This window comes from Thermothelomyces heterothallicus (assembly GCF_042370625.1).
Source record: "Thermothelomyces heterothallicus CBS 202.75 unplaced genomic scaffold P884_scaffold_16, whole genome shotgun sequence".
NCBI classification, from domain to species: domain Eukaryota; kingdom Fungi; phylum Ascomycota; class Sordariomycetes; order Sordariales; family Chaetomiaceae; genus Thermothelomyces; species Thermothelomyces heterothallicus.
Genome location: NW_027192577.1, coordinates 719053 through 745860, shown reverse-complemented (window position 1 = coordinate 745860; position 26808 = coordinate 719053). Strand labels below are relative to the sequence as shown.

Genomic DNA, 26808 nt, shown 5'->3' with positions numbered 1-26808 from the left:
GTTCGCAGCAGAATCCATGGGTTTAAAAGCCACCTCCAAGCCCAAGGAACCCAAGCAAAGTATCGACCAGACAAGTAACTTTTAGTTACAGCACCTCGCTCGTGTCTTCTCTGCCATAACCCAACGCTGCAGGGATCGAACGTAGCGTAGCTCCGTACTGTAGCTAGTGTATGTACATACTCCGTACTTGGTCCGTGCTTTGAAGCTCAAGCGGCCCGGCCACTGCTTTTTTCGCGGTCACGCAGGTCGGTGGGCGTCGCGTCATTTCATTGGCTGAGAAGCTCGGACGGGCCTTGTTGGGCAAGCTCAGAAGGGGCCCGGGTCGCCAGTCAACTTTCGCGAGCTGCCAACTTCGCCTTCATCGCGCCCCAATCTTTGTCAAGGGCAAGAACGCGGTGCTGTCCAGCGCGAGCACCTGTTGCGCCGCCAGTGGACGATCCCAAAAAAAAATCTCCCTTGACCTCTTTGCTTTTCATCTTGTAATCCCGATTACTACACCGACCGCGACGAGGTTTTCTACGCGCAAGGCGGGGAGTGCCTCGCGCATTTTTTTTCCAGTCCGACATCTCCATCTCTCGCCACTGCAATCCATCACCGCGACATCGCCCACAATGTCGTTTGGGTTCGGCAGCGGTGGCTTCGGCCAGAACAACCAGTCATCCACCTTTGGTGGATTTGGCAGTAACAACCCAAATACGAACACAGGTGTGTCGATTCTTGTTTTCGCCCGTCGACCATTGCATCCCTTCCTTCGACGCGATCATTTTACGTCGACACCGAACTAACTTGTGGTGCAGGCTTTGGCTCCGGAGCCGGTGCTTTCGGCTCAGGAACCAACACTGGCACCACCGGCACCGGCATCTTTGGCAGTGGCGGCAGTGCATTTGGTTCAAACACCGGCGGTTTCGGTTCCGGTGGCTTCGGGAGCAAACCAGCCTTTGGCACACCGGCCACCACCAGCTCAGGGACAGGATTGTTCGGGTCGACAACCACAACAGCAGGTGGCACGGGATTCGGTAGCGGCTTTGGCTCTACAAGTACCACTAGCACGCCGTTTGGTGGCGGCACGTCGCTCTTCGGTGGCTCTAAGCCTGCGACATCTGGCTTCGGCACAGGGACGTCGACTTTCGGCAGTGGCACCGGCGGCGGCCTTTTCGGGAGCAGTTCGACCACCGGCACAGGTTTCGGCGCCACCAGCAATCCGGGCATCGGGACCAACATTGGCGACCCGCCCGGCACCGCCATTGTCCCCTTCTCTCCTACAGTGGAGAAGGAGCCCAACAATCCTTCGCAGAGCAACTCCTTTCAGAACATCTTGTTTATGGACGCTTACAAAAAATGGTCGGCTGACGAGCTGAGACTGGTGGATTACAATCAAGGCAGGAAATCCGGCGGCGTTGGCGGTACCGGCGCGTTTGGCGGTTCTACCTTTGGCGGAACAACTGGCTTCGGAAGCAACACAACAGGCACCGGGTTCGGCAGCAACACCGGGACAGGCCTGTTTGGAAGCAGCCAACCGGCCTCGACTGGCTTCGGCACGACTACTACGAACACGGGCGGATTCGGCTCCGGTGGCGGCCTCTTCGGTAACAAGCCCGCAACCGGTGGACTGTTCGGAAACACGTCTACTAGCCAACCTTCGCAGACCGGTGGTCTTTTTGGAAGCAGCGGCACCGGCGCGTTTGGGACCAACACTACGAACACAGGCTTCGGATCGAATACAACCAACACGGGGGGTGGTTTGTTCGGAAACACGAACACAAACAAGCCTGGCGGGTTCAGCTTCGGCAACACCAGCACCGGCACTGGTACGTTCGGAACGACCTCGACAACCGGCTTTGGCGCAAACAACACTTCCGGAACTACGGGTGGAGGCTTGTTTGGAAATACTCAGAATAACACGACCGGCGGCGGTCTCTTCGGCGGTCAGCAGCAACAACAATCTAGCGGCACGGGATTCGGTTCCGGCACCGGTTTCGGAACGCAGACGCAGAGCACAGGTGGTGGTTTATTCGGCAACCAGCAGCAGCAGAAGCCCGGTGGCCTCTTCGGCGGCGGCACGTCTAACACCGGCACCACTGGTGGCCTGTTTGGGAACACAAATACCGGGACGACGAGCGGTTTTGGCGCTTCAACCACGAACCAGTCTACAACGGGCGGTCTGTTCGGCTCCAAGCCCGCAACCACCGGCGGTGGTCTGTTTGGCAGTAGCACGACCGGTCAGACGGGTACCACGGGTGGTGGTGGTCTATTCGGCAACCTCGGAGGCAATAACCAAAACCAACAGTCTCAGCAGGGTGGCCTGTTTGGAGGGTTGGGCCAGAATACGCAAGCCAAGCCATCCCTCTTCGGCAGCTCGACTACTGCGGGAGGAAGCCTCTTCGGCAACCAATCCAACCAACAGCAGGGTGGTGGCTTGTTTGGCAGCAGTACTACCCAGCAGCAGCCTCAGCAGGGAGCGCTGGGCAGTTCCCTCCTCGGTGCTTCTCAGGGCCAGCAGATGCCTCAACAGCCGTTCAACGCCAGCATCAACGATATCTCCGCGTACGGTGCCCAGACATTGTTCTCCGGCCTGCCGGATGACAAGATCCAGAACCCGGGCCCGCTTGCCACCCCACTGTCAGGCAAGTCCAAGGTTAAGAGCCGTTCGATCTTGCCGATGTACAAGCTCAGTCCTGCGAATGCCTCCCGCCTCGTCACCCCTCAGAAGAGGGGCTACGGGTTCTCGTACAGCGCCTACGGTTCTCCTGCCAGTCCCTCCAGCTCTTCCAGCACACCTGGTTTTTCGCAGAGCCTCCTTGCCGGCAGCGTCAACCGCGGCCTGAGCAAGAGCGTTTCCGCCAGCAGCCTGCGACGTAGTCTGAATGTGGAGGACAGCATTCTTCAGCCTGGCGCTTTCTCGGCCAACTCCAGCATGCGTCTCGGCAGCGCTGGCAGCCACAAAAAGCTGATCATCAACAAGGAGATGCGAAGCGACCTGTTCGCCTCGCCTAGCAAGGAAACCAGGGCGCTGGAAGACGGCAACGGTTCGCGGAAACTTGCCAAGCGTGTCAGCTTCGACACCAGTACGGTTGAGACGACGACCCCGGACAACCGACAGGCCTCCCTGGAAAACGGCTCCAGTGCGGACGACCTCAAGTCAGACAGCCGTGCCAGCACCAACGGCGTGAATGGCTCCAAGCCATCCCCTGTCTCCCCTGCTCCGGAGGTGGAACAGGTCCAAGGCAACGAGCTTGCCATAGTTCCTGAAGAGGGATCGCCTGCGACCGTGCGGACCGAGAAGAAGACCGGTTCCACGATCGAGCCGGGCGCCTACTGGATGTCGCCGAGCGCGGAGGAGATTCGCGCCATGAACAGGATGCAGCGCCAGCGCGTCTCGGACTTCACAGTCGGCCGTGAGAATGTCGGCAGCGTCACATTCAAGGTCCCCGTCGACCTGAGCAACGTCAACCTCGACGAGATCTTCGACGGCATCGTCATCCTGGTTCCTCGCTCCGCCACCGTTTACCCCGTCGCCGCGAAGAAGCCTCCCGTCGGCAAGGGGCTGAATGTGCCCGCGGTTATCTCGTTGGAGCACTCGTATCCTCGTGGCGGTCTCGCGACTACCGGCCGCCGTCTTGAGCGCCACATCGAAAGGCTCAAGACGGCAATCCCCGACACCACGTTCGAGAGCTACGACAAAGAAACCGGTGTTTGGACGTTTTCTGTTGAACATTTCACAACCTATGGCCTAGGTGACGATGACGATGATGACGACGAGACCGAGGTCGAGTCTGATGAAGCACGCCCCCCCGTCTTGAGCCCATCAGCTGTTAAGGACTCTACCTCCCCATCGGACCCCGATGACACCTTCGACTTCAAGCGCAGCCGGCGCGCAGTTCCCGGCGCTTTTGACGATGCCGCACTGTCGGACAACGACGAGGTTACTGAGACCGCTCAACGTCAGGGTACGCTGTCTCCTGAGCCCCAGGAGGCTGATGCCCCCTTGCCATCACGGGAGTGGCCCGAAGATGAAAGCATGGCTGACGGACCCGATGAATACCAGCTCGAAGCCTATGATCAGTACTCTCGGCAGGGATCCGTTGACGAGGAGGAGGATACATTCGTCTCCCGTCACGTGGATAATGAGGCGCAGGTCCCTGCTGGTATCATGAGGGCGCGCATGCGGGCCTTCAAGAAGTCGACGGCGCCCGCGAAGATTGAAGTGGCTGGTGGAGATGATTGGACGCAGATTTTGCAAGCGAGCGTGCGAGCGCCGAGGACTGTGGACCGCGCGACGTTGCGCGCGCTCAACGAGTCGGGGGCGGTTTGGGATCTGAAGGACCAGGGCAGCCCTGCCCCACAAAAGAAGAATGCGCCTGCGCCCGATGGAGCAGGGTTCGCAACAAGCATCGATTTGATGAAGTCGCTTTTTGAGCAGGCCAAGGGTCCGACTCAACTGGAGCAGGCATCGCCAGCGAAGGGCTTCGTGAAGGTTGGTGTCCCGCTCGCCTCCTAGCCCCTCAGCTCTCACTCCTCCTCTTCGTTGTTAGCGTTGCTTCCTGTTCCTGTACCTATCCATCATCATGAATACAGACTAAGATTGTTCTCTTGCGTTAGTGGCCCTACCAGCAACGTTCCAAGATCGACCAACAGGAGGGTCCGTCTATTCCCCGAACCAACTGGGGCCCCAATGGGCTTCTGGTCACGGCTCACCATGGCGAGCCCAGCCTGCAGCCGGTTGACGGGACTCTGCCTGCCTCCGAGGAGTCGGTCGGATCGCCCGAGAATCTCGCCCGGCTTCAACGGTACATAGACAGCGTTTCTTTCAAGGAGGGACAGCCAGTCGCCATCCCCGAGTTCCGAGAGCTAGCTCAGGGGGATCCTTCCTGGGAATTGGCTTCTCTCCTGTTCGACGACAACGGATACGGTCTGCCTGCTTTTTGGAGGCAGCTGGTGTCCGAGGCTACCGACCGTGCCCTCGCGCAAGAGCCTGGGCTGGAGGAGAAGGCGATCATCTGTCTGGCGGGAAACCGCGTGGCCGATGCCTGTGGCTACCTACTTACAGCGGGTAACTTCCGGCTGGCCACTCTCGTTTCCGGCATCGGGATGCAAGACGGGGATATGAAGGCCCAGCTGAAGGACTGGCGAGAGTCGAACGTCCTGGCCGAGTTCTCGCAACCTGTCCGAGCCATCTACGAGCTCTTAGCGGGCAACGCCGGTGTCTGCGCCGGTGTCAAGAATGTTCCCATTGAGAACCGGGTTGACTCTTTCACGATATCTCAGCGGTTCGGGCTGGACTGGATGCGGTCCTTTGGCCTCCGTCTCTTCTACACGACCGGCGCCACCCCGAATGTCGCGGAGGCGGTTCGTTCTTTCCAGGCCGACATCGAGCAGGACAAGGAACCGGAGCCGGATAGCGCTCTGTGGTCGCTCCTCAAGGCCTTCGCAAACCAGGAGTTTGACTGGTCCGACACGCGCCTTGGCTGGCTTTTGACCAAGGCAATCTACGCTACAGGGAAGGTTTCATTTGGTCAGGATGCCGCCGAGAAGCTCGACAAGGCCTCCCTGGCTTATGCCTCGGCCCTCACGGCGCAGTCCCACTGGGTACCTGCCACCTTTGTTCTTCTCCAGCTTTCGGACGCCGCGTCCCGTGAGGCTGCCGTGCGCGACCACCTCGGCCGTCACGCGCGCCGCATTGGCTCGCCGCGCAACCCAAACAGCGCCTTCTCCTCGCTCCGGAAGTTTGGCGTGCCCGAGACTTGGATCTGGGAGGCCAAGGCGCTCGACTTCCGCGCCCGGGGAGACTCGCAGCAGGAGTTCCTCGCGCTGGTCTGGGCGCAGAACTATGCCGAGGCGAACCAGGCCTTTGTCCATCGCGTCGGGCCAGACCTGGTCATCGCGCGGGACTTCCGGCGCCTCTTCCGCTTCGCACAGCTCCTGTTCAAGGTGAAAGGCAAACTGCAGGACTGGGACCGCGGGGCCGCCGTCTATCTGCTGTATCCGATGGCGCGGTTGCAGGGTAAGCAGCACGGGCTGGATAAATTTGATCACCAGCTGTTTGACGGACTGGTGGCGCTGCGCGGGCAGACCCATGGGGATATCAGGCAGGAAGCGGCGATCGCGGACATGGCGGAGGACTTGATCCGGTGCAGAGGCGGGGACCCTAGGCTGTTTGGCCTGCTGCCGGAAGATGTGAGGAGCAAGTATATGCGTGCGCAGGCGCTCGAGGTTATTTGCTGAATGGATGGTGAAGTGGGCGTGTGTGAATCCGAGGTGTTGGCGAGTGTAGACTGTCATTCTGTATTTGGACGGAGAAATGGATGGGGTTGCTTCACATCGCAAGAGGGAGAGAGAGAGGTTTTGCTCAGCCCCAGAATGGCCTGGTGATGGGATGGGATGGACGGCAGGGAATCATATTCTCTTGCCCCCTTTTCGGGCGATCGGCTATATAGTATTGCAGCCGTGTTCTAGTTAGAATTAGCACCAACACGCAAATAGCTAGCATAATGAATGTCAACTGTGAACATGTTACAACATCATCGGGTTCTTCCTCTCTGTGACTTCGCAGAAGCCGTTCTTAGATATGGCTACAGCAGCACCTGTCAACAGATAGATATATACTGTGCAAGTAGTTATCTGTGTTCCGTAGAAGATATAACATGTCTCGACAAGGCCCGAAAATATCAATATCATCAACCCGCAACCGACAGCCATTGTCTGTAAAGCAACTCCCGAGCGGGATCCGTCCGTTCTAATTTGGGGACAATCAAATGATTACAATGAATATGCGCAACGGATGGACGAGAGGCTCGAGACAGGGTTCTACACTAACGCGAAACGTTACAGCTACTTATCCGTAAGTCCTGTAGAGTGATCTGGATCGAGCCTGGTCTCGGGGGCTCATTGACTGCGATTCAGAGTGCCTCTAAATCTCGTTCCGAAGCCTTCCAGGAACTCGCCATCTATCTGTTGGGACCCCCCATTTTGGTACCACCCCCGCCATCTTTCCGGACCGAGTCCCCCGTCGCTACACATCATTCTCAATGATCTCGAGGAACAACTCACAGTTCACTCTCACAAGGGATAGAAGATACACCCAAAGGACCTTTTTACTAAGGCACACCGAGAAAGACACCTTTGAAGGAAGATATATGTTTTGTCATTTTTTTTTGATCTTCTTTACTTTCGTGATCGCAATCTGCGCTCGCTGAGAGAAACCGCTTTGCTCTCTATCTACACTTTCGTTCCGACAGGCAAACCCACCGCTCCTTGACTTCAAACCATCCCATCCCATCCCATCTCGTCTCATCTCATCTCATCAATGGTCCCTCTCGCCAAACCGTATCATCACTTTGGTAATAGGGGCGACCCCTTGGAAGGCGTAAACATGTTGACCATCCCGAAAGGCGAGCCCACGCCAAGCCCGACCGTCTTACGAGCGGGCGTGACGGGGTCCGTCGTGCTACCATTGCCGTTTTCAGCACCATTGCCGTTCCCCTCGGCGGCGCCGGCGGCCGGCGGCGTGTCGGTCCGCTGGATGACCTGGTCGTCCCTGCGCGGCGGTTTGAAGCCGGTGGCCCTTCCCGCCTTGTAGATATCCTCCAGCATGGTTTCCAGGATGCCGGCGTCCTCGAACTCGAGGTACTTGCGGTACAGCTTCAGCGCGGTGCGCGCGTCCTCGATCGAGTCGTGCGTCTCGAGCTGGATGTCCTCCTTGAGCAGGTACCAGGCCAGGAAGGCGAGCGAGAGCTTGCGCAGGCGCGACTTGAGGAAGAAGACCTGGATCGTGTCGATCACCTGCGCCCGGGGCACCTGGATGTTGATGACGCGGAAGTCCTGCCGCAGCCCGTGGCCGAGGAACTTGCATCCCAGGTTGAGGAGCACCCAGAGCTTCTTGTACGCGACCTTGAGGGACACCAGGTTGTGCTTGCTGGTGCGGGGGTCGAGGTCGCTGGCAGTGATGCCCGAGTACAGCGTGAGGTAGTCGACGACGGGCTCGCGGATGGCGATATAATCGTCGATGAAGGCCTCTCCTTCGTGCTCGCCCTGGCCTCGCACCACCGACACTCTGGCGAGAGCGTGCGACATGGGGCGGATCGTCTCCCTCTCGCCGTCTGAGTTCATCTGGATCTCGGGCTGTTTCAGCGAGACAAACTCCGTGTCCAGCGCCACTATCGTCTCCGGCCCTGGCCGCTCCGTCTCCGGGTCGAGCACCCTGAACGTCTTCGTCCCCGACTGCGGCGTCGGGTCTCGGTACAGTACTGACGTGTCCAAGTTGGTTTTCCAGTCCATGTTGAACTTGTTGTTCGCGGCCTTGATCTGGAACAGCAGGATAGCGGGCATCTTCCATGCCGCGTTGAACGTCAGGGCTTCTGCGGCTGAGGTGGGCAGCACCGAGAAGTCGTTGAATAGATGCCACTTGCTCTCACCCGAAGGTGTCGCTTCGGCATGTGCGACTGTTGTACTCTCGTCAGCTCCGGACAAACATCCTAACTAACCTACACAAGCATTTGCACAAGAGCCGGAAACGGCTTACCATTGATCACGCCCACGAGGTGGGATTTTTGAGGTGAGGTGCTCTCGATGTTAACGACCATCCCGATCAACGAGTAAACCGTGATGTCATGGATCCCGCGTTGGAGATGGAGCTTCAGATCCTCGCCCTCGAAGCAGAAGAACTGCCCCTGATCTACTATGATGCCAATCTCCTCCGGCAGCCAGCCTGGCGTCGACCAGAGCCGCCTGTGCTCTTGGGTAGTAATGGCCGTATTGATGGCGAGCACCGCAGGGACGCTCTTGATCGTCTTGCGCATCTGCAGGTTCTGATACCGCTGGCATCGGCTGCACCACCCCTTGGATGCCGTCTCTCGCTCGACCCCCATCTTGAGCACCTGCGAGAAGGTCGTCTTGGGGGCCCTGCCGCCCCGAATGGAGCCTTTTGGCGGCGGGTACATCAAGTCGTTGACGTACGCTGTGCCGGGACGCTGCGTCTCGCTCCGACAATTCATGCATTTGATGGTAACCACGGCCGATGTCGCAAGGACCTTGGACACCAAATCGTCCATGCTGGGCGGCTGTGGGAAACCGAAGAGCGACTGCTCTAGCGCGGTGGAGATCGGGGCTATGCTCCGGTAGTCGTGGTTGATCCTGTCAAAGAGAAACCTGCTCAACCCTTGAGCCATCGTCGACAGCGATGGCACATGGCTTTCCTCCTCGAGCAGCCCCAGAGGCCCAGCTTTGCAATGTTAGCGATCCTAACCTCCCCCGGTTGAGGTTGTGCTCCTCGGACGAACCTTGAGGGGTGGCGCTCAATGCCTTGAACAAGTTCGTTGCTTGACAGGTGGAACCTTCGGCTTTTTGCAACATGTCAAAGACGAAGCCCAACTCGCACAAGAGACACAGGTCCGTCACGCACGCGGTTGCGGCATGTTGGAGGGCCAGATTCCGCAAGAGCGGGGTATAGTGCATGAGTTGCAAAAGCGAATTCGCGTACGAGTTTGGAATGTGGTTCTCCAGACCCGCATACGGCGTCTTGTTGTAGTACCTTTGGGCGACCATCCGTTAGCTTCCCCCGCCCTCATCGCCAGACAGACTCGGGCGGCTTTGCTTACCCAAAGTCGAAGTCGTCGACCCCAAATTTGCTATACTTGATCTCAAGGTTCCGATACATGGGCGGCGCCTCGGGCTTCAAGCTCTCGATTTCATCCGGCGATGACAGATCGGGCGCCTGCTCCCCCTTAGAGTCGGAAGCGCCGGAAGACATGGCCGACTCTCGCGCCTTCTCGCTTAAGAATTTGGGGGGTTTCATGGAAGGTTTCGAACAGGTTCGTGTATCCTCAACCTGGTTGCGTCTCAGACCCCGAGTGTTCCTGCCGTACATACCCCACTCGGTCTGCTTGAGCGTCGACAGGAAGCCCGGGTCAAGCTGCACCGGCGGTGCCCCCACATCAGAGATGATATCAGAAGGCCAGACCGAGAATAGCGGTTCGCGATAGTAGGGCATGCCGACCGAACTCAGAGGACTATCGGCGAGGCGGGTCGGTCAGCGGGAGAAGCTAAAAAAAGGGGGGGGAGGAGTTTTTTTTTTTTGGTTGGTGGGGGGGAAATGGGAAGGAATCCGGGGGTCAAGCGGTCAAGCGTACGTATCTGAAGACCAGTCGAGCATCGGGACAGGCTCCTCCGGCTTTGGAATGTCGATCGGAATAGCCATGTCGGTGAAGTGGATCTTGGAGGGTGATCCCCAAAGGTGAATGTTGCACTCGGTGTCGGCCATGGCAAGGGCCTCGCCTGACGGAGCCATCTCGAAGAGGTTGACAAACGACAAGACATTCGCGTACCGCACATTGCTTGTGTTCGGATTCATGATATCGACCACGTGCATCTGGCCGTGCTGGGAGGTCACGATGCTCGTGGTAAGCATCCTCGGGTGCAGTCTGACGTGGGCTGCCAAGGGCGGGAACGGCATCGGCTTCATCGAAGTCATGTTCTTCAGGTCAAAGACGTTGACGTATGGGTCCAGCATGTAGGTCTGGGCAGCCTGCTGCTTCAGAGACCCTCCGCAGGTAACAATAAAATCGTTCTGAGCGTCCATGTCGTTGATGTACGAGGCGTGGGCTTGCCAGCTGCGGACGATCTTGAACGTGATGGGATCGAGAAGGTCGACGCAGCCGGTGCGGGTGGCGGCACATATATACTTGCTTTTCTTCATGATGGTGTAGTGATGTTCTGTAGGCACCTTTTTTTGTTCCCGTTGGTGTGAGCTGCGCGCCAAACGGAGGGAGGGAAGGTTGGGTTGGAGGGGAGGAATCGGCGGGAGGCAGCACTTGAGGAACGACTCACCTGCTTGACAATCTCCCCCTTGACGACATCGATGACGAACATGGTATCTTGAAGCCCGGCGACGATGATCTCGGAGGCGCCCTTGGAGGTGAAGCTCATGCATTGCAGATCTTTCATGTCCTTGTGCCTGCAGCCCCGGGTCAGCGCTCTCGGCGTCACTTCGTTTTTCTTCTTCTTCTTCTTCTTCTTCTTCTTCTTCCTCTTCTTCCTCTTGATAAGTTTTCGTGATCGTACCGGATATTCCACAGAGCAGGGCCCCTGCGCATCGCCATGTGCACGCTCCGGGTGCCGAGGGCAATCACGCCTTTGTCATGGAACAGGAACTGTCGTACGGGACCCTCGGAGGGGGGGTGTATCTTGAAGGCCGTGTACCGTTGCAGGTCGCGGCGGTAGAACGAGACCACGCGGCCCTGGTTCCGTCAGAGACATGGCCGCACACAAGGAAATGGTAGCGCAAAAAGAAAAGTCCAGAGAGGTTGGCAGACGTACTCGGTCGGTGCCCGCCCATAGTAGTTCAGCAAAGATGTCGAAGGCGAGGGCGGTGGCCGGTCGGGGGTAGTCATTGGAGCCGGGCGCCGGGAAGGCGATGCGGGTGACCTAAAGGCGGCAAAAGATCACACACGGTTAGCTGTGTTGCACGCGATGGCGGACGACGCGTAGTTTCGGCCGGCTCGATGGTGCATCGAAGCTGGGGGCGACCTTGAGTTTGGTCTCCGAGTACACCATCGCGGGGTTGGGTCCGCGGGGCAACTTCCCCCTCCCGAGCACCCACGAGCTCGGATTCTTTGATTGCTGCTTTGACCCTCTCCCTTTGCTCCTGAGAGTGTGGAAGGAAGTTCAACTTGCCTCGTCCCAGTCCGCATCCATGGCCAGGCTCCAATTACATTTTCAACCGACTAAGGAAAAGGAGGATGGATGTTTAAAACTGTTGGTTTCAACGCGGTCAAGTCCAAAATCGGTGCGCGATGCTCGGTGACTCCACAAGTCGCCGTCACTTTGATCGTGGGCTTGGGCCTTTCAGCCTTGCGGGAGGTTCTGTGGGGCTTTTAAGTGGGGCAGAACTCCCTAACAAGCTCTGCGAATCACCTGAGATAAGCTATAAAAGCACAGGTATGCGCACTACTTCGTACGCTACCAAATGATTGACGTACGGAACACAGTGTATTCCGCTCAATACAGATCACCTGGTGCATACACACTCAAGGTCTCCGTACTACAGATATCTGACAAACCACCTCAGACGCTGATTCGACAGAACAAAGATGGACAGACCCAAAAGGGGGAGCATCGGGAAGGTTCTATTTGTGGTCATCAACAGAGCCGTCGCAACCCAGTTCCGACAGTCTCTTCATGACAACAACTGGACTACTTGCGAGGGGAACAGCCACGAGCTGGACAGCGAACCCTCCCAAGAAGCCACGCAATACTGCGCTCCTACGCAGTGTGCCTCCTCGCAAAACCACGGCATAACTTAGTAGTGGTATACTGACGGTCGAACCGCGCGCCCCGCGAACAGGAATTCCTATGATAAAAAAGAACCCGATATCCAGACGCCAAAGAAAGGGAAAAATAGACCAACGAACCGGAAGAAAACAGCCACTCTTTCCCGTATGCGACTGAGAAGACCCAACATGGAGGAGAGGCGCGACAAGAAGCCGCAACAACCCTATCGAGTAATAAAGCCAAGGTAGTCGGCCACGATTAAAGTCACCATCCTATTGAGCAGGACCGTCAGCGGGGCTCCCAACGATAACGAGCCATCGGAGTCATATACGGCGAGACTCACGCATGCGGCGCAATGCGCACGTAGTACGTTCCGAACCCGCGATAAAAGCGCAACGGGCCCTCCTGCTTGGCCACCTTGGCGAAACAGTCGGCCATGCCGTTGTACGGCAGCTTCCCGTCGGGGCCGCGGGACTGCTTCTGCAGGCGCGTCTTGACAAAATCAAAGGGCAGCGAGAAGAAGCTGGCGAAGAAGCCGGCGATGGCGCTCGCGCTCAGCGTGACCGCGTTGCCGGACCAGCTGGTGTGCTCCTTGAGCCGCGCCTTGGCTTCGCTGAAGAAGGCGAGCTGCCCAAAGTTGAGTGCCATGGCGCGCACGACCGTCGGCGCAGCTCCCGCCCAGAGTGCCCCGATCCCTTCGCTCTTGGCGATGGATCCCAGCGCGTCAATAACCGACTTGTAGTTTTTGCGCTCGGCTACCGGCTTGAGGCCGTCGCTCTGCATACGGATCAGGGCGAGGTCGGCCGGGTTCCCGACCATGGCTGCCAGGCCGCCCGCTGCAAGGCCTGCGCTGGCGCGCTCCGCGAACCCTATGCTCTGGCCCTTGGCTTTGGCGCGCGAGGTGAGCTGGCCCACGAAGGTGTCGAAGAAGCCGAGGCGAGCGGTTGTGTATACGGCTTGCCGGAGCAGGCCGGCCGAAAGGCCCGTGTACAGGTCAAGGGCCTTGCCGCTGGCGAGAATCTCTCGGGTGACGGAGAGGGGAGTTGGCTTGGGCCCCCCAGCCTTGCCCTCGCCCGCCAGCTGGATGCGGACCTTGATCATGTCGACGGGCTGGATCACCGTCGTGGCGACCATGCCGCTGATGCCGCCATTGATGAAGGGTAGGGCGGCCCGCATGAAGGGCGTGTGTAAGAAGTCATTGGCGACGGCGACGCCGTCGCCCTTGACGTTCTTGGCCGGTCCCATCATTTCGTTTCCCCTAGGCCGTGCTGCTTCAGCCGCTTGCTTGACCGTGTTGGACATAACACACGAGGGTTTTTTATGTGCGAGTGGGCGTCTGGGTGACGGAGCGGGACTGCTAACCACTTCGGTTGTTTACCACGAAGGCAACACCCTGACAACACTTATAGCGCTTGTCCAAGGTGCTTGATTTGCGACGAGCCCAAGTTGTCGCACCCTACAATTTGCATTCACAATGTCAGCCCGCCTCTCGCTCTTAACGTCGGCATTGGGGGTGGGCTCCATCCATCGGCCACGGGTCGCTCCAGCAAGCCCAGTCTCGGCTCTTTTTGACAGGGGGGGTGTCCGATGCCGTCAGAGACCCTGAATGTGAATAGTCCGCAGGCACCATGGCTTGTGGCCGCGCCAAGCCGATTGCCGGCATCAGTCGGCAACATGGGCCAATGCGGACCACGGGAACCGATGACTTTGGCGCGTGTTGGGAGACTAGCACGGCAGGGGCTCTCGGGAATCGTAGGGAGCGCAACCGTGTGATGGGGGTCCTTGGGCTCATCCCTTGGGTGCCTTTGACTTTGGCACTTCCGGAAAGATGCTTCGGCTATCGGGCGTCCACTTGTGGAGCCGTGCCGGTCCCCCAAGATCGGGGGTCCGGGTAAGAGGAACGGGAAGCATCCACCATCGCAAAACGGGGTCCGATAAACCAATATGGACTTTAAAAACATGGAGAAACCTACTCTTGTACGCAACTCAACTCTGGGTACCCAGTTGCGCTGTCTCAGAATTGCTTCAGTGTTTCACTCCGTGTGAGCTATGCGCACGGAGGCGTCTTATAGTTCTTGTGAGTTCAGACACGCTGTACTGGGAGGGGGGTTATTAGCTCATATCCGCGGAGGCTGAACTCTCGGGCGTTTGCGGGGTCGCGTGCCTTTAGTTGGTCTTCGGGCGAGTGGGCGGGCGCTCGCGACGAGATAACCGGCTAACCGTGGATAACTACCGAGATTGGTAGGAAGAGCAGCGTGCGATTACTGCCGATCGGTTTTGCTTCGTCCTAGGAGATATCGGAGCACGACAAAAAAACGCAGGCGATTGATTCTGTCCAAAAATGCATCAGTGGTGCGTGTCGGGAGGAAAGAGAGAAAAACCGAGCAATGGATGGAGGGCCGAGGTCAAGGAGGTGCAAGTCGACGTCAAGCGGCCGAGCGTCCCCCGCTTGAATGTTTTACGGCATCTGACCTTCCAGGTTCTTTCAGGTGATAGGGTGGGAGGTGCGAAGCATTGTACTGATTGACATGCCGTTCGTCTCGTGTGGAAGGATATGAGGGGCTGAAGCTTCCCAACAACCAAGGAACTAAGCGCTCTCATACCCATCCCACTTGAGCCTGTTAGCACCTGAGCCACGGCGGCGAAACGATATGTGGGGATCCACGCGTCCTAAAAGTGAGTGCAACTCGGGCTTCCGTTTGTTGTCAGATGCGACGGGCCACATAGACGCCCTCTCTGGTTCCCCTTTTATGGATGGATGCCTCGAGATGCAATGTATGTGGGTATGTATGTTCATACATAGCCTCGCTCCCCCTCTCGGCTCTGACCCGCCTCCCTCGAGGAACCTAGCCAGAACCATTTCAACGGGTGGCCGAAGTGTTCATGCATAGGTAGGGACGTCTCAAGAGCGGGGTATTGATATTACTGATCGGTATTTGGTATGTTTCTGAATGAAACCAGCACGAGATTTGTGGCGATCCGTTCTTATAAATACGTCCTTTCGCATCAACTTGCATGTACAAAGTTGCCCTCGAGTCTATTTAGTGCCTGGTTGCTATTTTGTCCATCTATGTCATCCATTGCAAGAAGATCGAAAATCAGAGCAGGACATGTGAATTGGACCAACTCAGGTTCTTAAAATGAGAAGGTGGGCGAGAGGGTAGGTCAGGCTCAAACGTGAGGGGCAGTTTGTATGGCAGCCAGGCGGAGGGGAAGGGCGGGAAGGGCCCAATCCGAGGTGTTCCTGTTCTGGCCGACTTACCCCTCTCCTTGTGATCATGGCCAACCCAAAGCCGCCGGGTAACAACAGCGCACAAAGTTTTGATGTTGAGTGGCTACAAAGATGGAGGTTTTTACGGCGTCAACCGTTTGAGCCGCTGCTGCTCGCCTGGGACTCCCCTGGGACTCGGATGGCCTCGATGACCATCTGCAAATTGCCCCCGCTCTATCGCGCATGCCAATGTGCCCTCGCTGCACGATGCGGTTGGTCAATTCATGACTGGGTTGGTCAAGAATTCCTCGTTGAATGGGTGGCCGGTGGTACGGAGTACAACAAAGAATTGAATGTCTTATGTGCGCAGTATTAGGAAGTAGTATTCAGGAGCTTCATCATTGTATAATTCCCTTCTCGACTTACACGCCTCAGCTAGAGTGGGTCTGACTCCTTTCCCAGACGAGCCAGAGCAGTGCCGCCCCCGGATTAGCTGCACGATTGCGGGGTCAATGATTCGCTTTGCCGTTGCGTTGGATGGAGAAGCGCGGGAGCTATAGGGTCGAGGACTTACAACCCGAACCCCACCTTTTCGGCAAGTCGAAAACCATAACCGAAATGTTTTATGTCTTGAAGAGAACGGAGAGTTCTTCGATGGCAAACCCTTCGTTCAGTCTTCTCTGTTGTCAATTGCCCAAGAATCGACCTCGCTTTAGGCGAATGGGTTTATTACAGGTCAATGTGACGTCATGTGACGTTTCAACACGAACAATGCCACCCAAGAGGCGGCCCCACATCGCCCGATGTCAGCAGGGATGGAACAAACTCGTGCAAGGGGCGCCGCGCAAGTTCAAATGACAAACATCAGGGGGAGCCAGGAATAACAGCGTCACAAAGCTTAGTCCAACCTGGCTCCGTCTAAGAAAGCACGATCAAGAACATGACGATGCCATTCATGTCGAGTATTTTTTTGGGCGACGTTCGAAGCTGACGCACTACGACTCGAGCTAAAATCGACGGAGCTGCTAACCAGCGACATCCAGCGAGGAAATGGCTTGTGGTATGCTGGTACCTTTCGACCTGTCACTGACATCTTTAAGATATCGAGCGTCTTTATACGCGCCTGATTGCATACAGCAAAAAGAGTCGCGGGAAGCATCCATCTCTTTCCAGATCGCCCTTTGACCTTGGAAATAGCTTCGCAGAGCAAGATCGGCCAAGAATTGACTGCTATGGACGATCAACGAGGTAAAATCCGTCATGGATGCGGAATAGATAAGCCACTCTCCCAGTGAGAACGTCCTCCCTATCAGTATCCCGTGCTGGGGAACGTCCCAAGCCGCCCGCCGTCAGCCACAATGGTATTTCCGTTCAAGTATGCGCCAGCCCGCGACGCTAGATACAGGATCTGACCAGCCATGTCTGCCTCGTCGCCCATACGGCCAAGAGGGACAACACTTTTGTCCAGGGGGATGATGCCGTCTCCAGCCATGGAACCACCCGCCGCTTTAACAATGGGTGCAGCCATTTCGCTCGGAAACACTGGTTCGGTCAGCGAATGCCACTTTATCCTTCTTAGGAGGAGCAGAGAATACTCACACCCGGGACAGAGACAGTTGGCCCTATATACCATTCGTATTAGCAAGCATGGGTTGAGAGAATGAAGAAAAGCGCAAGGATCCAACTCACCGAATCCCCCAAGTTGGCAATACCACACTTAGCATTTTTGCAATATGCGTCGCCGCCGCCTTGCTAGCTCCGTACGCCCATCCCCCCGGCGCAGCCTTATTAAACCCACCAATGCTGCTCGTCACCACCACCTGGCTGGTCACCCCTCCCGCGCCGCGGCCCTTCTTGTTCCCCGCATCCAGCAGCTTGAGGAACGCCATGGTTGTAAACCACACGCTGGTGCTATTCACTGCAAACGTGTTTGTGAAGTCTTCGACACGTACCGCCATCTGTGCGTCTCGCCTGTGCAACAGAGTCAGACATGACAACTGCCAGTGGAAGCTAGATGAATTGCTAAAGCAGCCGGGGAGGTGTTTGGCGGGGTGGGGGCGGAAGGCAGTCGAAAGAAGAAGGAGGAGAAGAGAAGAGAAGAGAAGAGAAAAAGATAGAAAAAGGAAGCACAAAGAGAACGGTACACACCACTCCTCGAGCGAGGTCACCCCCTTAACCGGCGGCTTGACCTGCGGCCCGCCGATGCCCGCGTTGCAGACCAGCAGGTCCAGGTGCCCGACGTCGGTCTCGACGACCGACACGACGCTCTCGAGGCTGATCTTGGATGTGACGTCGCAGTACAGCGGCACGACGACCGAGGGCCGGTTGATCGAGTTGGCCGCCGCCTGGAGCACATCGACCCGCCGGCCGACAATATACACGCGCGCCGCGCCGGCCGCCGCCAGGGCCCGCGCCATCATGAGGCCGATTCCTGTTTTTGTTGCGCGTTTGTTGTTGTTGTTGTTGTCACCAGTCAGCAAGTCAATTCGTTTTGTGAACCCGGGAGGGAAGAAGACGTAGGGCAGTCGGGGCTTGAGAAAAAGGGGCTAAGGGGTGGGCGTAAGCGAAACGGTTTGCCTACCTGTGCCGCCCCCCGTGATGAGGGCGACGAGGCCCTTGACGGAGAAGAGCTCTTCCACGTTTGCGGATGCGGAACCTGATGTTTCCATCTTGATTCTAGTGTGTTGGCTGTATTTGAGATTATATGGTTCGATAGACGAGACCAGGGAGATTTCAGATGAGAAGAAGAGATTGCTGAAGTATGGTTTGATCAACGTTGTTTTGTGTGTGTGTGTGTGTGTTTGGTTTAAAGTTGAAAAGTATCTAGTTAACGAGAGATTCTCTGAGCATCGAACCAATAAAACAACCGACGCGGCAGCCCGAGAATTAGGAAGTAGGCATAGACTCTGATTCAGTCCAGATTAAGAACTCACCTTGATCGTTCCTACCATGGACTCCGATGGTCAAACTTGGGGTTCACACCTGTCGCCGTCGGTTGCGTGGTTTTGTCATTGGGTTGCCCCGCCTTGGCCCCCCGCTCGAAGGCAAGCGCGGATAGACCCTGTCGGAAACAGAGAGCCTGATAATAGACACAAGAAGTTGTTTCCTGGGTCATAGGACAATATTTACGACGGCCATCCAAGTCGTGGATCGGTTCCAGGTGCATTTTAAGGGCCAATTACGGTAAGATCACTTATCGAAAAGACAAACGATGTGCAGTCAACAAGCCACGAAATCTATGTCAAATTCGAACTACCTCATGCAGGTGACAACCCGATTCCAACCCCAACTCAAGCGGAGTTAGAATCAGTGATGAGCCTGGTGATCTTGCCAATGGCAATTGTTTGTCCCTGGAATTTGTCAGTCGGTGGCGTTTCTCTGATTAACCATGCTCCAGCGGGTTAACCTACCTGGTCACGCAAGGTGAAGCGACCCATCTGGGGATAGTCCTCAAACCTCTCCACGCAGACGGACCCGGCACTGCCTGTTACCTGCAGGATAGCGATGATGCTATCGCCCTTCTTAGCGTGCGAAGGAGGGAGCTTGCTCTTCCTGTTGGTACCCTTCTGCAGCTTGTGGAGCAGAGCGGCGAAGGTGACCTCCTCGATGGCGGCGTGGACGTGCAGTACGCAGTTGAACCCGGCGGTGAGAATGCTCTTCAGATCCAGAATGCGGATCTGTGCCTCAAACTGAGATACGTTGTGCACCAGGCGCTTGGGCGAGCAGAGCACGAAACCCGGCAAGATCTCCTCTTCCTCGATGCCTCGAAGACGGAGGCGCACTTGGTCGCCACACTGAGCAATGGATACCTCGTCTTCAGTCTCGCCATATACAGCTGTCACATCGACCGGCTGCTTGTTGGGCATCATGATCAAGTTCATTCCCTTCTTGACGACGCCCGCCTCAATCTTGCCTTCAACCATGGTGCCCATGTCACGGTACTTGCCGGCAACGGCCATCATGAACGGCGCATTGACCTTTCGTTCCAAGGCCTGCATGCCGTCGAGGTATTCGAGGAGTGACGGGCCGTCATACCACGGGCAGATGTCCTTGGGTACGCGATCCTTGATGCCGAGGGTCTGCTGGGCAGCAATGGGCATGAAAAAGACGTCTGTCTTCAGGTTGTACCCAGTAGCCTTCAAGAACTGCTGCAGCTTGGTGGTGCACTCCACATAGCGCTCGTGCGACCAGTTGACGGTTGGGTCGTCCATCTTGTTGATAACGACCACCAGCTTGTTGACACCCTGCGTCTTGGCCAACATGGCATGCTCACGGGTTTGACCACCCTTTTCGAAACCGGTCTCGTACTCGCCCTTCCGTGCACTGATGACCAGGATGCCAACGTCGGCTTGCGAGGCACCGCCGATCATGTGAGGCACATAATTCTTGTGACCGGGTGCGTCGAGGATGCTGTATTTCCGCTTATCCGTCTCGAAGAACCCACGTCCGACCTCGACCGTCTTGCCCTTGGCGCGCTCCTCGTTGGTCAAGTCGAGAGCCCACGACAGGTACCACGATTCACGGCCCATCTCCTTGGCTTCTCTCTTGTATTTATCCAGCGTCCGCTGGTCCACCATTCCTGTGGCGTACAGGATGGAACCGCCAAGCGTGCTCTTGCCGGCATCAACGTGGCCAATGAAGATGATGTTGACGTGCTCCTTGCCGTAAATTTCCTTCAGTGTCTCGTCATCCACGTCGGCGGTCTGCTCCTTTTCGACAGCGTCGGCGTCACGCATGGCAGCCTTGGCGGCCGCGCGAGACGGGCTGGACCGGCCGGAGGATGGTGTGGGTGACGTCTTTCCGCTGGCCGCCTTGGAATCCGTCTTCTCAATCGCCTTGGTCGCCGTGACCTTAGCTGCAGCTTCCGCAGTGCCCTCCTTCTTGGCCTCTTCCTTCTTACTCTCTTCCTTCTTACTCTCTTCCTTCTTACTCTCTTCCTTCTTACTCTCTTCCTTCTTCGGTTCCTCCTTAGCAGGGGCAGTTGCGCCGATAGAAAGGACCTTAGCTTTGGGCTTGGGGGCGTCCCCGCCAATGCTCAGGACTTTTGCGCCGCCCTCCTTGGCGACAGTCGGCTTCGGCGTATCTGCTGCCGCAGGGGTGCCAGTCGGCCGTTTCGCGATGGTGGGCGCCTGCTTAGGGGCCTGCTCTTGTGCCTGGCTTTGCTGGGGCTGCTGGAATTGCTGGCCTTGCTGCTGGTAATTCTGCCATTGACCTGCCGATTCATGAGCTTTTATTCCGAAACCTGGGACGGCTACGGGGACGCATCCCTACCGTATTGCTGCTGCTGCTGGCCGGCGTAGTTGCCCTGGCCATAAATCCCGCCGTAGCCCTGTTGAGCATATTGCCCATAGCCCTGTTGGCCGCCGTATTGAGGATAATACCCTTGGCCGCCATAGTACGGTTGTTGATACTGCCCGTAGCCACCGCCCATATTGAACGCAGGAGCGCCCGGCTGGAAAGGGTGCGCTGTGGGCTGAAAGGCAGCAGCATTAGGACGGAAGCCTCCTCCCTGAGGCTGCTGAGTGCCAATGTTCATCTGCTGCTGAGTCTGGCGCGCCAGGTTCTCGTCCTGGGCCGCCGGGTCATCCTCCCAAGACTCCTGAACGTTGTTGGACATCTTTGTCAGATTTGTCGTTGTCTGAATCGTTGCGGGCAAAGTGTCAGTGGACGGACTCGATTCGAAAGCGGCGAGAGTGACGACTTCGAACGAGGGAAGTGGGCGGGCGAGATGGACGAACAGAGTCAACTTCCTGGGAAGCTGAAGTCAGGAATGACTCTTACACAGGGAGAGGACTCGAGTACTGCACTTACCGATATATAGCTTCGTGACTCGATGGCTTTTCTTTTGGAGTGACTGCGTTAGATGAACTTGGAAGTTTTGGTGCCCCACCATGCTCGTGGCGGGGAAAGAGGGCTTCGGCTGCACCTTACGAATTACTGTGGGAGAACAAGGAACGTACGGTCTGCCCCGCCTTGGCCCTGGACCCCTCAATGGCTGAAACAGGCCAACTAGGCTTATTATTATTATTATTATTATTAGTCCTACGCCGTTATGCTAATAAGCATGCCGGAGCCTCTCTAGTTATGTACAAAGGAAACCGTGCCTAATAGGCCGGATAAAAACCTCTGTCCCTCCTTTAACGCCCGATCTGGAATACTAATACACTACAAAGAACTAGGCTTTTACAGCAGCCTTACGCACAGTGCCGAAAAGCACAGCGACCAGTTCTTTCACCGTGAGGTGCCTGATGAGCCTAACCGAGACCCGCTGAGATTGGCTTCCATCCACACCTAATGGCGGGGATCCATCCGACGCCCGCCAGGCACGCCAAACAAACACACGTTCTAGTCACCGCCTCAGACAGCAACCTCTCCCCCAAACCCGTTAGACTTTTTTCTCTCTCTCGATGACACACCAGAAATGGACACCCTGAGAGAACATGGATGCACTCCTGCAGACCCTTGGAGCTCAGACTGTCAACTTCGCCATCAGATCTGGCCTCGCTCTCACATCACGCTATGCTGTACAACAGTGTTCCCGACTGCTGAAGTCGGTCAATGACAAGGCGGTTTGCGCTGAGCTTAGGACGTTGCAAAGGGTTCTCGACGACAGAATCAAGGTGTGTTGGCCTCTCCCGGCTTCGAGATGGCAGTTCTCCCGCTAAACAGACTCGACAGATCCTCTCACCCGCTCTCGACCTCATCGAGTTCAAGTACGACGACCTTCAATGAGTCAAGGTCTATGCAGAGCTGCTGACAAATTTCACAGATCAAGCAGGGGCAATGCATTCCTAGAAGCGGCGGTGCCTCTCGCCAAATCACTCCACCGGGAAATCGTTCGCCTTGGGAAGCGCCTCGACAGCGCGGCCACTGCCGAAGAAGAATGCTATGGCTCAAGCGCCAACCGCCGTGGGAGCCGTGTGTCGGAAGCACACCATGCCGAGCTACTCGCCATCGTTAGAGACATCAAGGAGCTGCTCGCGCGCATCGACCGAGATATCCCGCTCCTGCAGTTTGCCATCACGGTGTCAGGTGAGAAGATGTCCAGCACCATGACGCCTGGAATCTCGCCGTCCAGGATGATGCAGGCTAGTGCTCTGCTCTCCTTCGCAGATGCGCAATTCGTTGCAAATCCCCGTCATCCCATGCAAGTTGGGTCTTGCTTTACCCTCTCCCTATACATGTTGTTTCTTGGCCACTCCCAGGTTGGTCCGAGTCCCGGCTCGGAAGATGTCTCGCCTTTGACTCCGCCTGGTAATAAGGACCATAGCGCCAAGGAAGTTCCTTACGGCCTTGGAGAAGGTGAGAGAAAACCTATCTGGCAGGAGGTGATCCATAAGGCGCGAGTACGGCTTTGCCGAGTCCCTGCCGATTGGACCTTTGATCCTGCTCAGGGATACAAACCCGGCCATTCCTCCGACCCACACTTCCCCGAAGCTGTTTCGCGGAGGAGAGCCGTCCCATTACGAGGGCTGTCAGATGGGTACTCGTACCACCTAGAGATCATAGAAGACTTGGATGACGGGAGGCTGCATGACGGAGATGAATCGAGATCTCGGCCCTACGAGGATATCCCAATGGCCGGCCTCCGAGAATCCATACCGATACACCAGATCTCCAAGATTTTTTACACAGACACTGGAAGGATTCTCAATATCGGAAACAACGATGAAAGGGGCAACAACCCAGTTCTCCTCCTGAAGAGGGACATCAACGCAAAGTGCCCAATCAGAATGCGGCAAGAGTGGTTTGAAGAGCCAGAGCCGGAAAAAGAGACCGAGTCACTCTCTAGTACTGCAGATAATTCATCCGAATTTGACGAACAGGAGGACGTTGATCGACAGCTATGGGAGGAAAGTGAGCATTCTCCCAAGTCATGGGCAAGCCAGGACGGCACTCGAGCTACGTGCTTGCCTGCACACCTGGATCCTGAATGGCTGGCGTTGGAAGTGTACACAGAGGAAGACGGCAGCGATGATGAGGATGAAGCGGACGAAGCGGACGAAGAAGGTGATGACACTAGAAGCGAGTCTGGAGCCCGGCAACGGGCATTGAGTGGCAGCGCCCATGCGTCTGGCGACGGCCTCTCGCCGGATTCCAATATCCTGGCTCAGCTTGAGCACGTCTCCATTAGCGCAAGTTCGCCCGCTCAGGACCCTGGTAGCCAGCCCGCAGTCTGTATCCAGAAGCCCCGCGAGGACGTAAGGGCCTCCTATGTCACGCGGTCTCCGTTTGGGTCGATCACATCGTCCCTATCGCTGCTGGAAATGCTGATCCGACTCACTAGCCTGCAGGAATTCCAGCAGGCATCGCACTTGGCCATACCGGATCACATTCTGATGTTCTTCTTGGAAGAGACCTCAACGACAGGTCTCCACGGCGAAGCACACTGGCAAGCGCGGACTGATGCGAAGCGGCGGATGGGGTTTGATCCTTATACAGACAGCTTTCCGGCGCAAAACGGGGAGTAGGGTAGAGATGAGAACGTTGGAGAGCAGTTCTTGCGGGCTTATCTCGCGACAACGAGCCACGCCAACCCCGTGTCGCTACCTCTGCGATTCTTCATTTTGCACGCATAATCCACGGCTAGCTTCGGCACAATTCACAAGACTGTCATCGCTTGCTAGTCCTTGAATCCGCGTTTACTAGAGAAGTTCTGTCAAGCAGAGGAGCCATTTTTTTGACTTGATTGCCCGAGTTCCTAACTTGAACTAGGTTCTAGAACGCTGGCCTTCGTAAACAGATTGTAACCCCCACGCTCCTTGGTCTTGGTTCTTTGCGGGTTGGCTGTTAGTGTATCTCCATATGCGATACCGGACCATCACGACAAGGAAAAAAATTTTTAGCCCGTGGATGGCTCTCAAGATACCCAAATGAACGCAGAGACAAGTTGAGAACCAATACACGGCCCTACCGATTGGCGTCATGGTCGGCGAGAAACAACATCCCGTCTCGAACGGAGACCTGGAAGCGGCACCACCCGCACTCGGCGGCAATGACAACAGAAATGTCAATGAGAATGATAACGAGAGGAGCATGGCCGCCAAAGATGAGGCAATCGCCATGGTTGGCGAGCAGGAGCATACCGTCGACCCCGTGTTAGTTGCGCGAGCAGTCCGCAAGATCGACTGGTTCCTCATTCCCACCATGGTCTTTGGCTGTGAGTAGGAACCGTCGCCGCTCCCTCGCTCTGCAGAGCAAAGCAAAAAGAAAAAAGAGAAAAAAAAGATATATATAAAAAAAAAACAGAGGCTAACCCGGGCCAGATGGCATCGTGTACTACGACAAGGCCATCCTCGGCTCGGCCGTCCTCTTTGGCATGACGACCGACCTGGACTTGACCGTGACCGACTACAGCACGACGCCGCCCAGCGCCGACACGTCGCGCCTCTCGTGGGCCACCTCGCTCTTCTACTTTGGCATGCTCGCCGGGCTGTACCCCATGTCCTTCGCGCTTCAGCGCTTCGACCTCGGCCGCGTCCTCGGCGGCGTCGTCGTCCTCTGGGGCGGCATCTGCATGCTCACCGCCGCCGTGACGTCGTACCGCGGCCTGTACGCGCAGCGCTTCTTCCTCGGCTTCGTCGAGAGCATCGTGCCGACGGGCTTCATGTGCATCGTGTCCGGGTACTACACCCAGCGGGAGCAGAGCCTGCGGCAGAGCTGGTGGTTCAGCAGCACGGGGCTCTTCACCATCATCGGCGGCGCCCTCAACTACGGCTTCGCCCAGGTCGAAGGCGGCGGGCTGAGAAGCTGGCAGTACATCTACCTGCTGGCCGGCGCCATCACCGTCCTGTTCGGCGTCCTCTGCTTCGCCATGCCCAATTCGCCCGTCACCGCGTGGTTCTTGACCGAGGAGGAACGGTTTGCGGCCGTGGAGAGGTTGAGGCGCAGCCAGACCGGGGTCAGGTGCACCAAGCTCAAGATGCGGCAGGTCAAGGAGTCGTTGCTGGACCTCAAGACGTACCTTATCTTTGTGATGATGGCTAGTGCGTAAGTATTCTAACCGTCCACTTCGTTGTCGCGCCTCGGCTGCCTGGGTTCTCTGATCAGCGCTCAATACCCGCCCGCAGGTATACCATGAACGGCGCCGTCAGCGGTTTCGGCCCGCTCATTGTGTCGACCTTTGGCTGGAGCACCCTCCACTCGATCGTGTTCCAGTTCCCTCTCGGGGCCATCTGCTTCTTCGTCATCCTGCTGACGGGCTATCTGGGGTCCAGGATCCCCAACATCCGCCTCATCATGCTCATCTTGACATGTCTGCCCGTGATTGCTGGCTGTGCCATCATCTGGAAGAGCGAGTGGTCGTACCGGGCTGCCGCACCCGTGGTCGGGTACTCTATCACCGGCTTCTTTGGCGGGACGGTGAGCCTCATCATTACTGTTGGGATGTCGAACGTCGCCGGAGTAAGCAACCGTCCCACTTCCCTCGGTGGTCTAATTCCCCTCTGTTCCCACTACCCCGACAACCCTCTCGAGGAGCTTTGGTGCTGCTCAAGACTGTCGTTCAACTCTCCCAAACATTCCCAGCAGACAGACCCCAGGTAGAGAACCAAAAGAACCAGGTGGCTGACATTGTCGGTAGCACACCAAAAAAAGCTTCATGGCGGCCACCATATTTGCTGCCTACTGCGTGGGAAATATCGTCGGGCCACAACTGGTCAAGTCTCAGACTCGCCCGCAGCATTATCCCGAGTTGTGGTTGGGGCTGATAATCTGGTGTGTGCTCTCTTTCTTTGGAATGCCGTTTCTTTGACTGTCTCCCCTTTCCATACTGACGTGAGCGGTGACAGCTACATTATATGCATTGCTGCATCGGCGACTCTTTATGTTGTCTTGGCGGCGGCGAACAAGAAGAAGGCGGCTTTGCCCGAGGACGAGACAGAACGAGCAAAGCTGGCCTTCCAGGATCTGACCGACATCGAAAACCCTTATTTCAGATATGTCCTGTAGGGATCATGTGCAACAGTTCGTGCGGTAGATGAAGAACGAAGGGCGCGGGCCCCCTTAGCATGAGTTACCCATCAACCTCAGCTCCCATTTCGAGACACTTTGTCTGAGCCGAGCTGAGAAAACCGTTTCTTCTATTTTTATTTTATTTTATTTTTTTTTTTTCATCCCTTATCTGAATACCTTACTCAAGCTCCCCATCAGATCAGTCCCGTCACTGCCGAAATTACAAAGGACGAGCTACTGAATCAATCGTGAACATGGGTAGAGCACAGAAAACAGTGCGCAGATGGTTGTGTCGTTAACTGGGGTCAATCAGCCGTTAGATTCGCAAGTAAGTTTGGGTCGGTCTTTCCAACATCAAGTAACAACATTCACTCGATTTC

General features: G+C 56.6%; 7 protein-coding genes across 7 annotated transcripts; 3 read left to right on the top strand and 4 right to left on the bottom strand.

Moving 5' to 3' along the window:
- Positions 1 to 246: 246 nt before the first annotated feature.
- On the top strand, positions 247 to 6557 carry P884DRAFT_226642 (nuclear protein 96-domain-containing protein). The gene is made up of 3 exons (XM_069439657.1): positions 247 to 705; positions 798 to 4474; positions 4600 to 6557. Exons 1-3 carry the CDS (start codon positions 612 to 614, stop codon positions 6220 to 6222), a joined length of 5394 nt encoding a protein of 1797 aa, XP_069296490.1. The 5' UTR covers positions 247 to 611; the 3' UTR covers positions 6223 to 6557.
- Positions 6558 to 7300: 743 nt separating this feature from the next.
- On the bottom strand, positions 7301 to 11767 carry P884DRAFT_246189 (ubiquitin carboxyl-terminal hydrolase-domain-containing protein; the record flags this gene model as incomplete). Its single annotated transcript, XM_069440456.1, has 10 exons — positions 11668 to 11767; positions 11311 to 11418; positions 11056 to 11231; positions 10822 to 10948; positions 10125 to 10717; positions 9594 to 10004; positions 9276 to 9526; positions 8519 to 9217; positions 7467 to 8438; positions 7301 to 7353 (listed from the first exon to the last, which is right to left on the bottom strand). The coding sequence occupies exons 1-10, from the start codon at positions 11686 to 11688 to the stop codon at positions 7301 to 7303; spliced, it is 3411 nt and encodes a 1136-aa protein (XP_069296489.1). The 5' UTR covers positions 11689 to 11767.
- Positions 11768 to 12487: 720 nt separating this feature from the next.
- Positions 12488 to 13566, bottom strand: P884DRAFT_203962 (mitochondrial carrier domain-containing protein; the record flags this gene model as incomplete). Its single annotated transcript, XM_069438536.1, has 2 exons — positions 12488 to 12536; positions 12608 to 13566. The coding sequence occupies 2 exons, from the start codon at positions 13564 to 13566 to the stop codon at positions 12488 to 12490; spliced, it is 1008 nt and encodes a 335-aa protein (XP_069296488.1).
- A 3044-nt stretch (positions 13567 to 16610) lies between these two features.
- P884DRAFT_261350 (uncharacterized protein) lies at positions 16611 to 18493 on the bottom strand. The gene is made up of 5 exons (XM_069441550.1): positions 18057 to 18493; positions 17624 to 17906; positions 17165 to 17446; positions 17075 to 17097; positions 16611 to 17017 (listed from the first exon to the last, which is right to left on the bottom strand). The coding sequence occupies exons 1-5, from the start codon at positions 18142 to 18144 to the stop codon at positions 16785 to 16787; spliced, it is 909 nt and encodes a 302-aa protein (XP_069296487.1). The 5' UTR covers positions 18145 to 18493; the 3' UTR covers positions 16611 to 16784.
- Positions 18494 to 18626: 133 nt separating this feature from the next.
- Positions 18627 to 21343, bottom strand: P884DRAFT_293115 (P-loop containing nucleoside triphosphate hydrolase protein). The gene is made up of 4 exons (XM_069444203.1): positions 21287 to 21343; positions 20747 to 21225; positions 18886 to 20687; positions 18627 to 18825 (listed from the first exon to the last, which is right to left on the bottom strand). Exons 2-4 carry the CDS (start codon positions 21090 to 21092, stop codon positions 18766 to 18768), a joined length of 2208 nt encoding a protein of 735 aa, XP_069296486.1. The 5' UTR covers positions 21093 to 21225; positions 21287 to 21343; the 3' UTR covers positions 18627 to 18765.
- Positions 21344 to 21915: 572 nt separating this feature from the next.
- P884DRAFT_203947 (RanGTP-binding-like protein) lies at positions 21916 to 23946 on the top strand (the record flags this gene model as incomplete). Its single annotated transcript, XM_069438532.1, has 3 exons — positions 21916 to 22095; positions 22154 to 22188; positions 22245 to 23946. The coding sequence occupies 3 exons, from the start codon at positions 21916 to 21918 to the stop codon at positions 23944 to 23946; spliced, it is 1917 nt and encodes a 638-aa protein (XP_069296485.1).
- A 454-nt stretch (positions 23947 to 24400) lies between these two features.
- Positions 24401 to 26425, top strand: P884DRAFT_203744 (major facilitator superfamily domain-containing protein; the record flags this gene model as incomplete). The annotated part of the gene is made up of 5 exons (XM_069438522.1): positions 24401 to 24635; positions 24742 to 25465; positions 25546 to 25879; positions 26058 to 26191; positions 26266 to 26425. 5 exons carry the CDS (start codon positions 24401 to 24403, stop codon positions 26423 to 26425), a joined length of 1587 nt encoding a protein of 528 aa, XP_069296484.1.
- Positions 26426 to 26808: the final 383 nt, after the last annotated feature.

Excerpts from the sequence above, each read along its gene's own strand:
- P884DRAFT_261350 (XM_069441550.1), bottom strand. The coding sequence starts at position 18,144 with ATGGAAACATCAGGTTCCGCATCCGCAAACGTGGAAGAGCTCTTCTCC. Across the intron at positions 17,098-17,164 it reads TTGCCAACTTGGGGGATTCG|GGCCAACTGTCTCTGTCCCG; the intron begins GTGAGTTGGATC and ends AATGGTATATAG. Across the intron at positions 17,018-17,074 it reads CAACTGTCTCTGTCCCGGGT|TGTTTCCGAGCGAAATGGCT; the intron begins GTGAGTATTCTC and ends TGACCGAACCAG.
- P884DRAFT_226642 (XM_069439657.1), top strand. The coding sequence starts at position 612 with ATGTCGTTTGGGTTCGGCAGCGGTGGCTTCGGCCAGAACAACCAGTCA. Across the intron at positions 706-797 it reads CAACCCAAATACGAACACAG|GCTTTGGCTCCGGAGCCGGT; the intron begins GTGTGTCGATTC and ends CTTGTGGTGCAG. Across the intron at positions 4,475-4,599 it reads CAGCGAAGGGCTTCGTGAAG|TGGCCCTACCAGCAACGTTC; the intron begins GTTGGTGTCCCG and ends CTCTTGCGTTAG.
- P884DRAFT_293115 (XM_069444203.1), bottom strand. The coding sequence starts at position 21,092 with ATGTCCAACAACGTTCAGGAGTCTTGGGAGGATGACCCGGCGGCCCAG. Across the intron at positions 20,688-20,746 it reads CCAGCAGCAGCAGCAATACG|GTCAATGGCAGAATTACCAG; the intron begins GTAGGGATGCGT and ends ATGAATCGGCAG. Across the intron at positions 18,826-18,885 it reads GCTTCACCTTGCGTGACCAG|GGACAAACAATTGCCATTGG; the intron begins GTAGGTTAACCC and ends GACAAATTCCAG.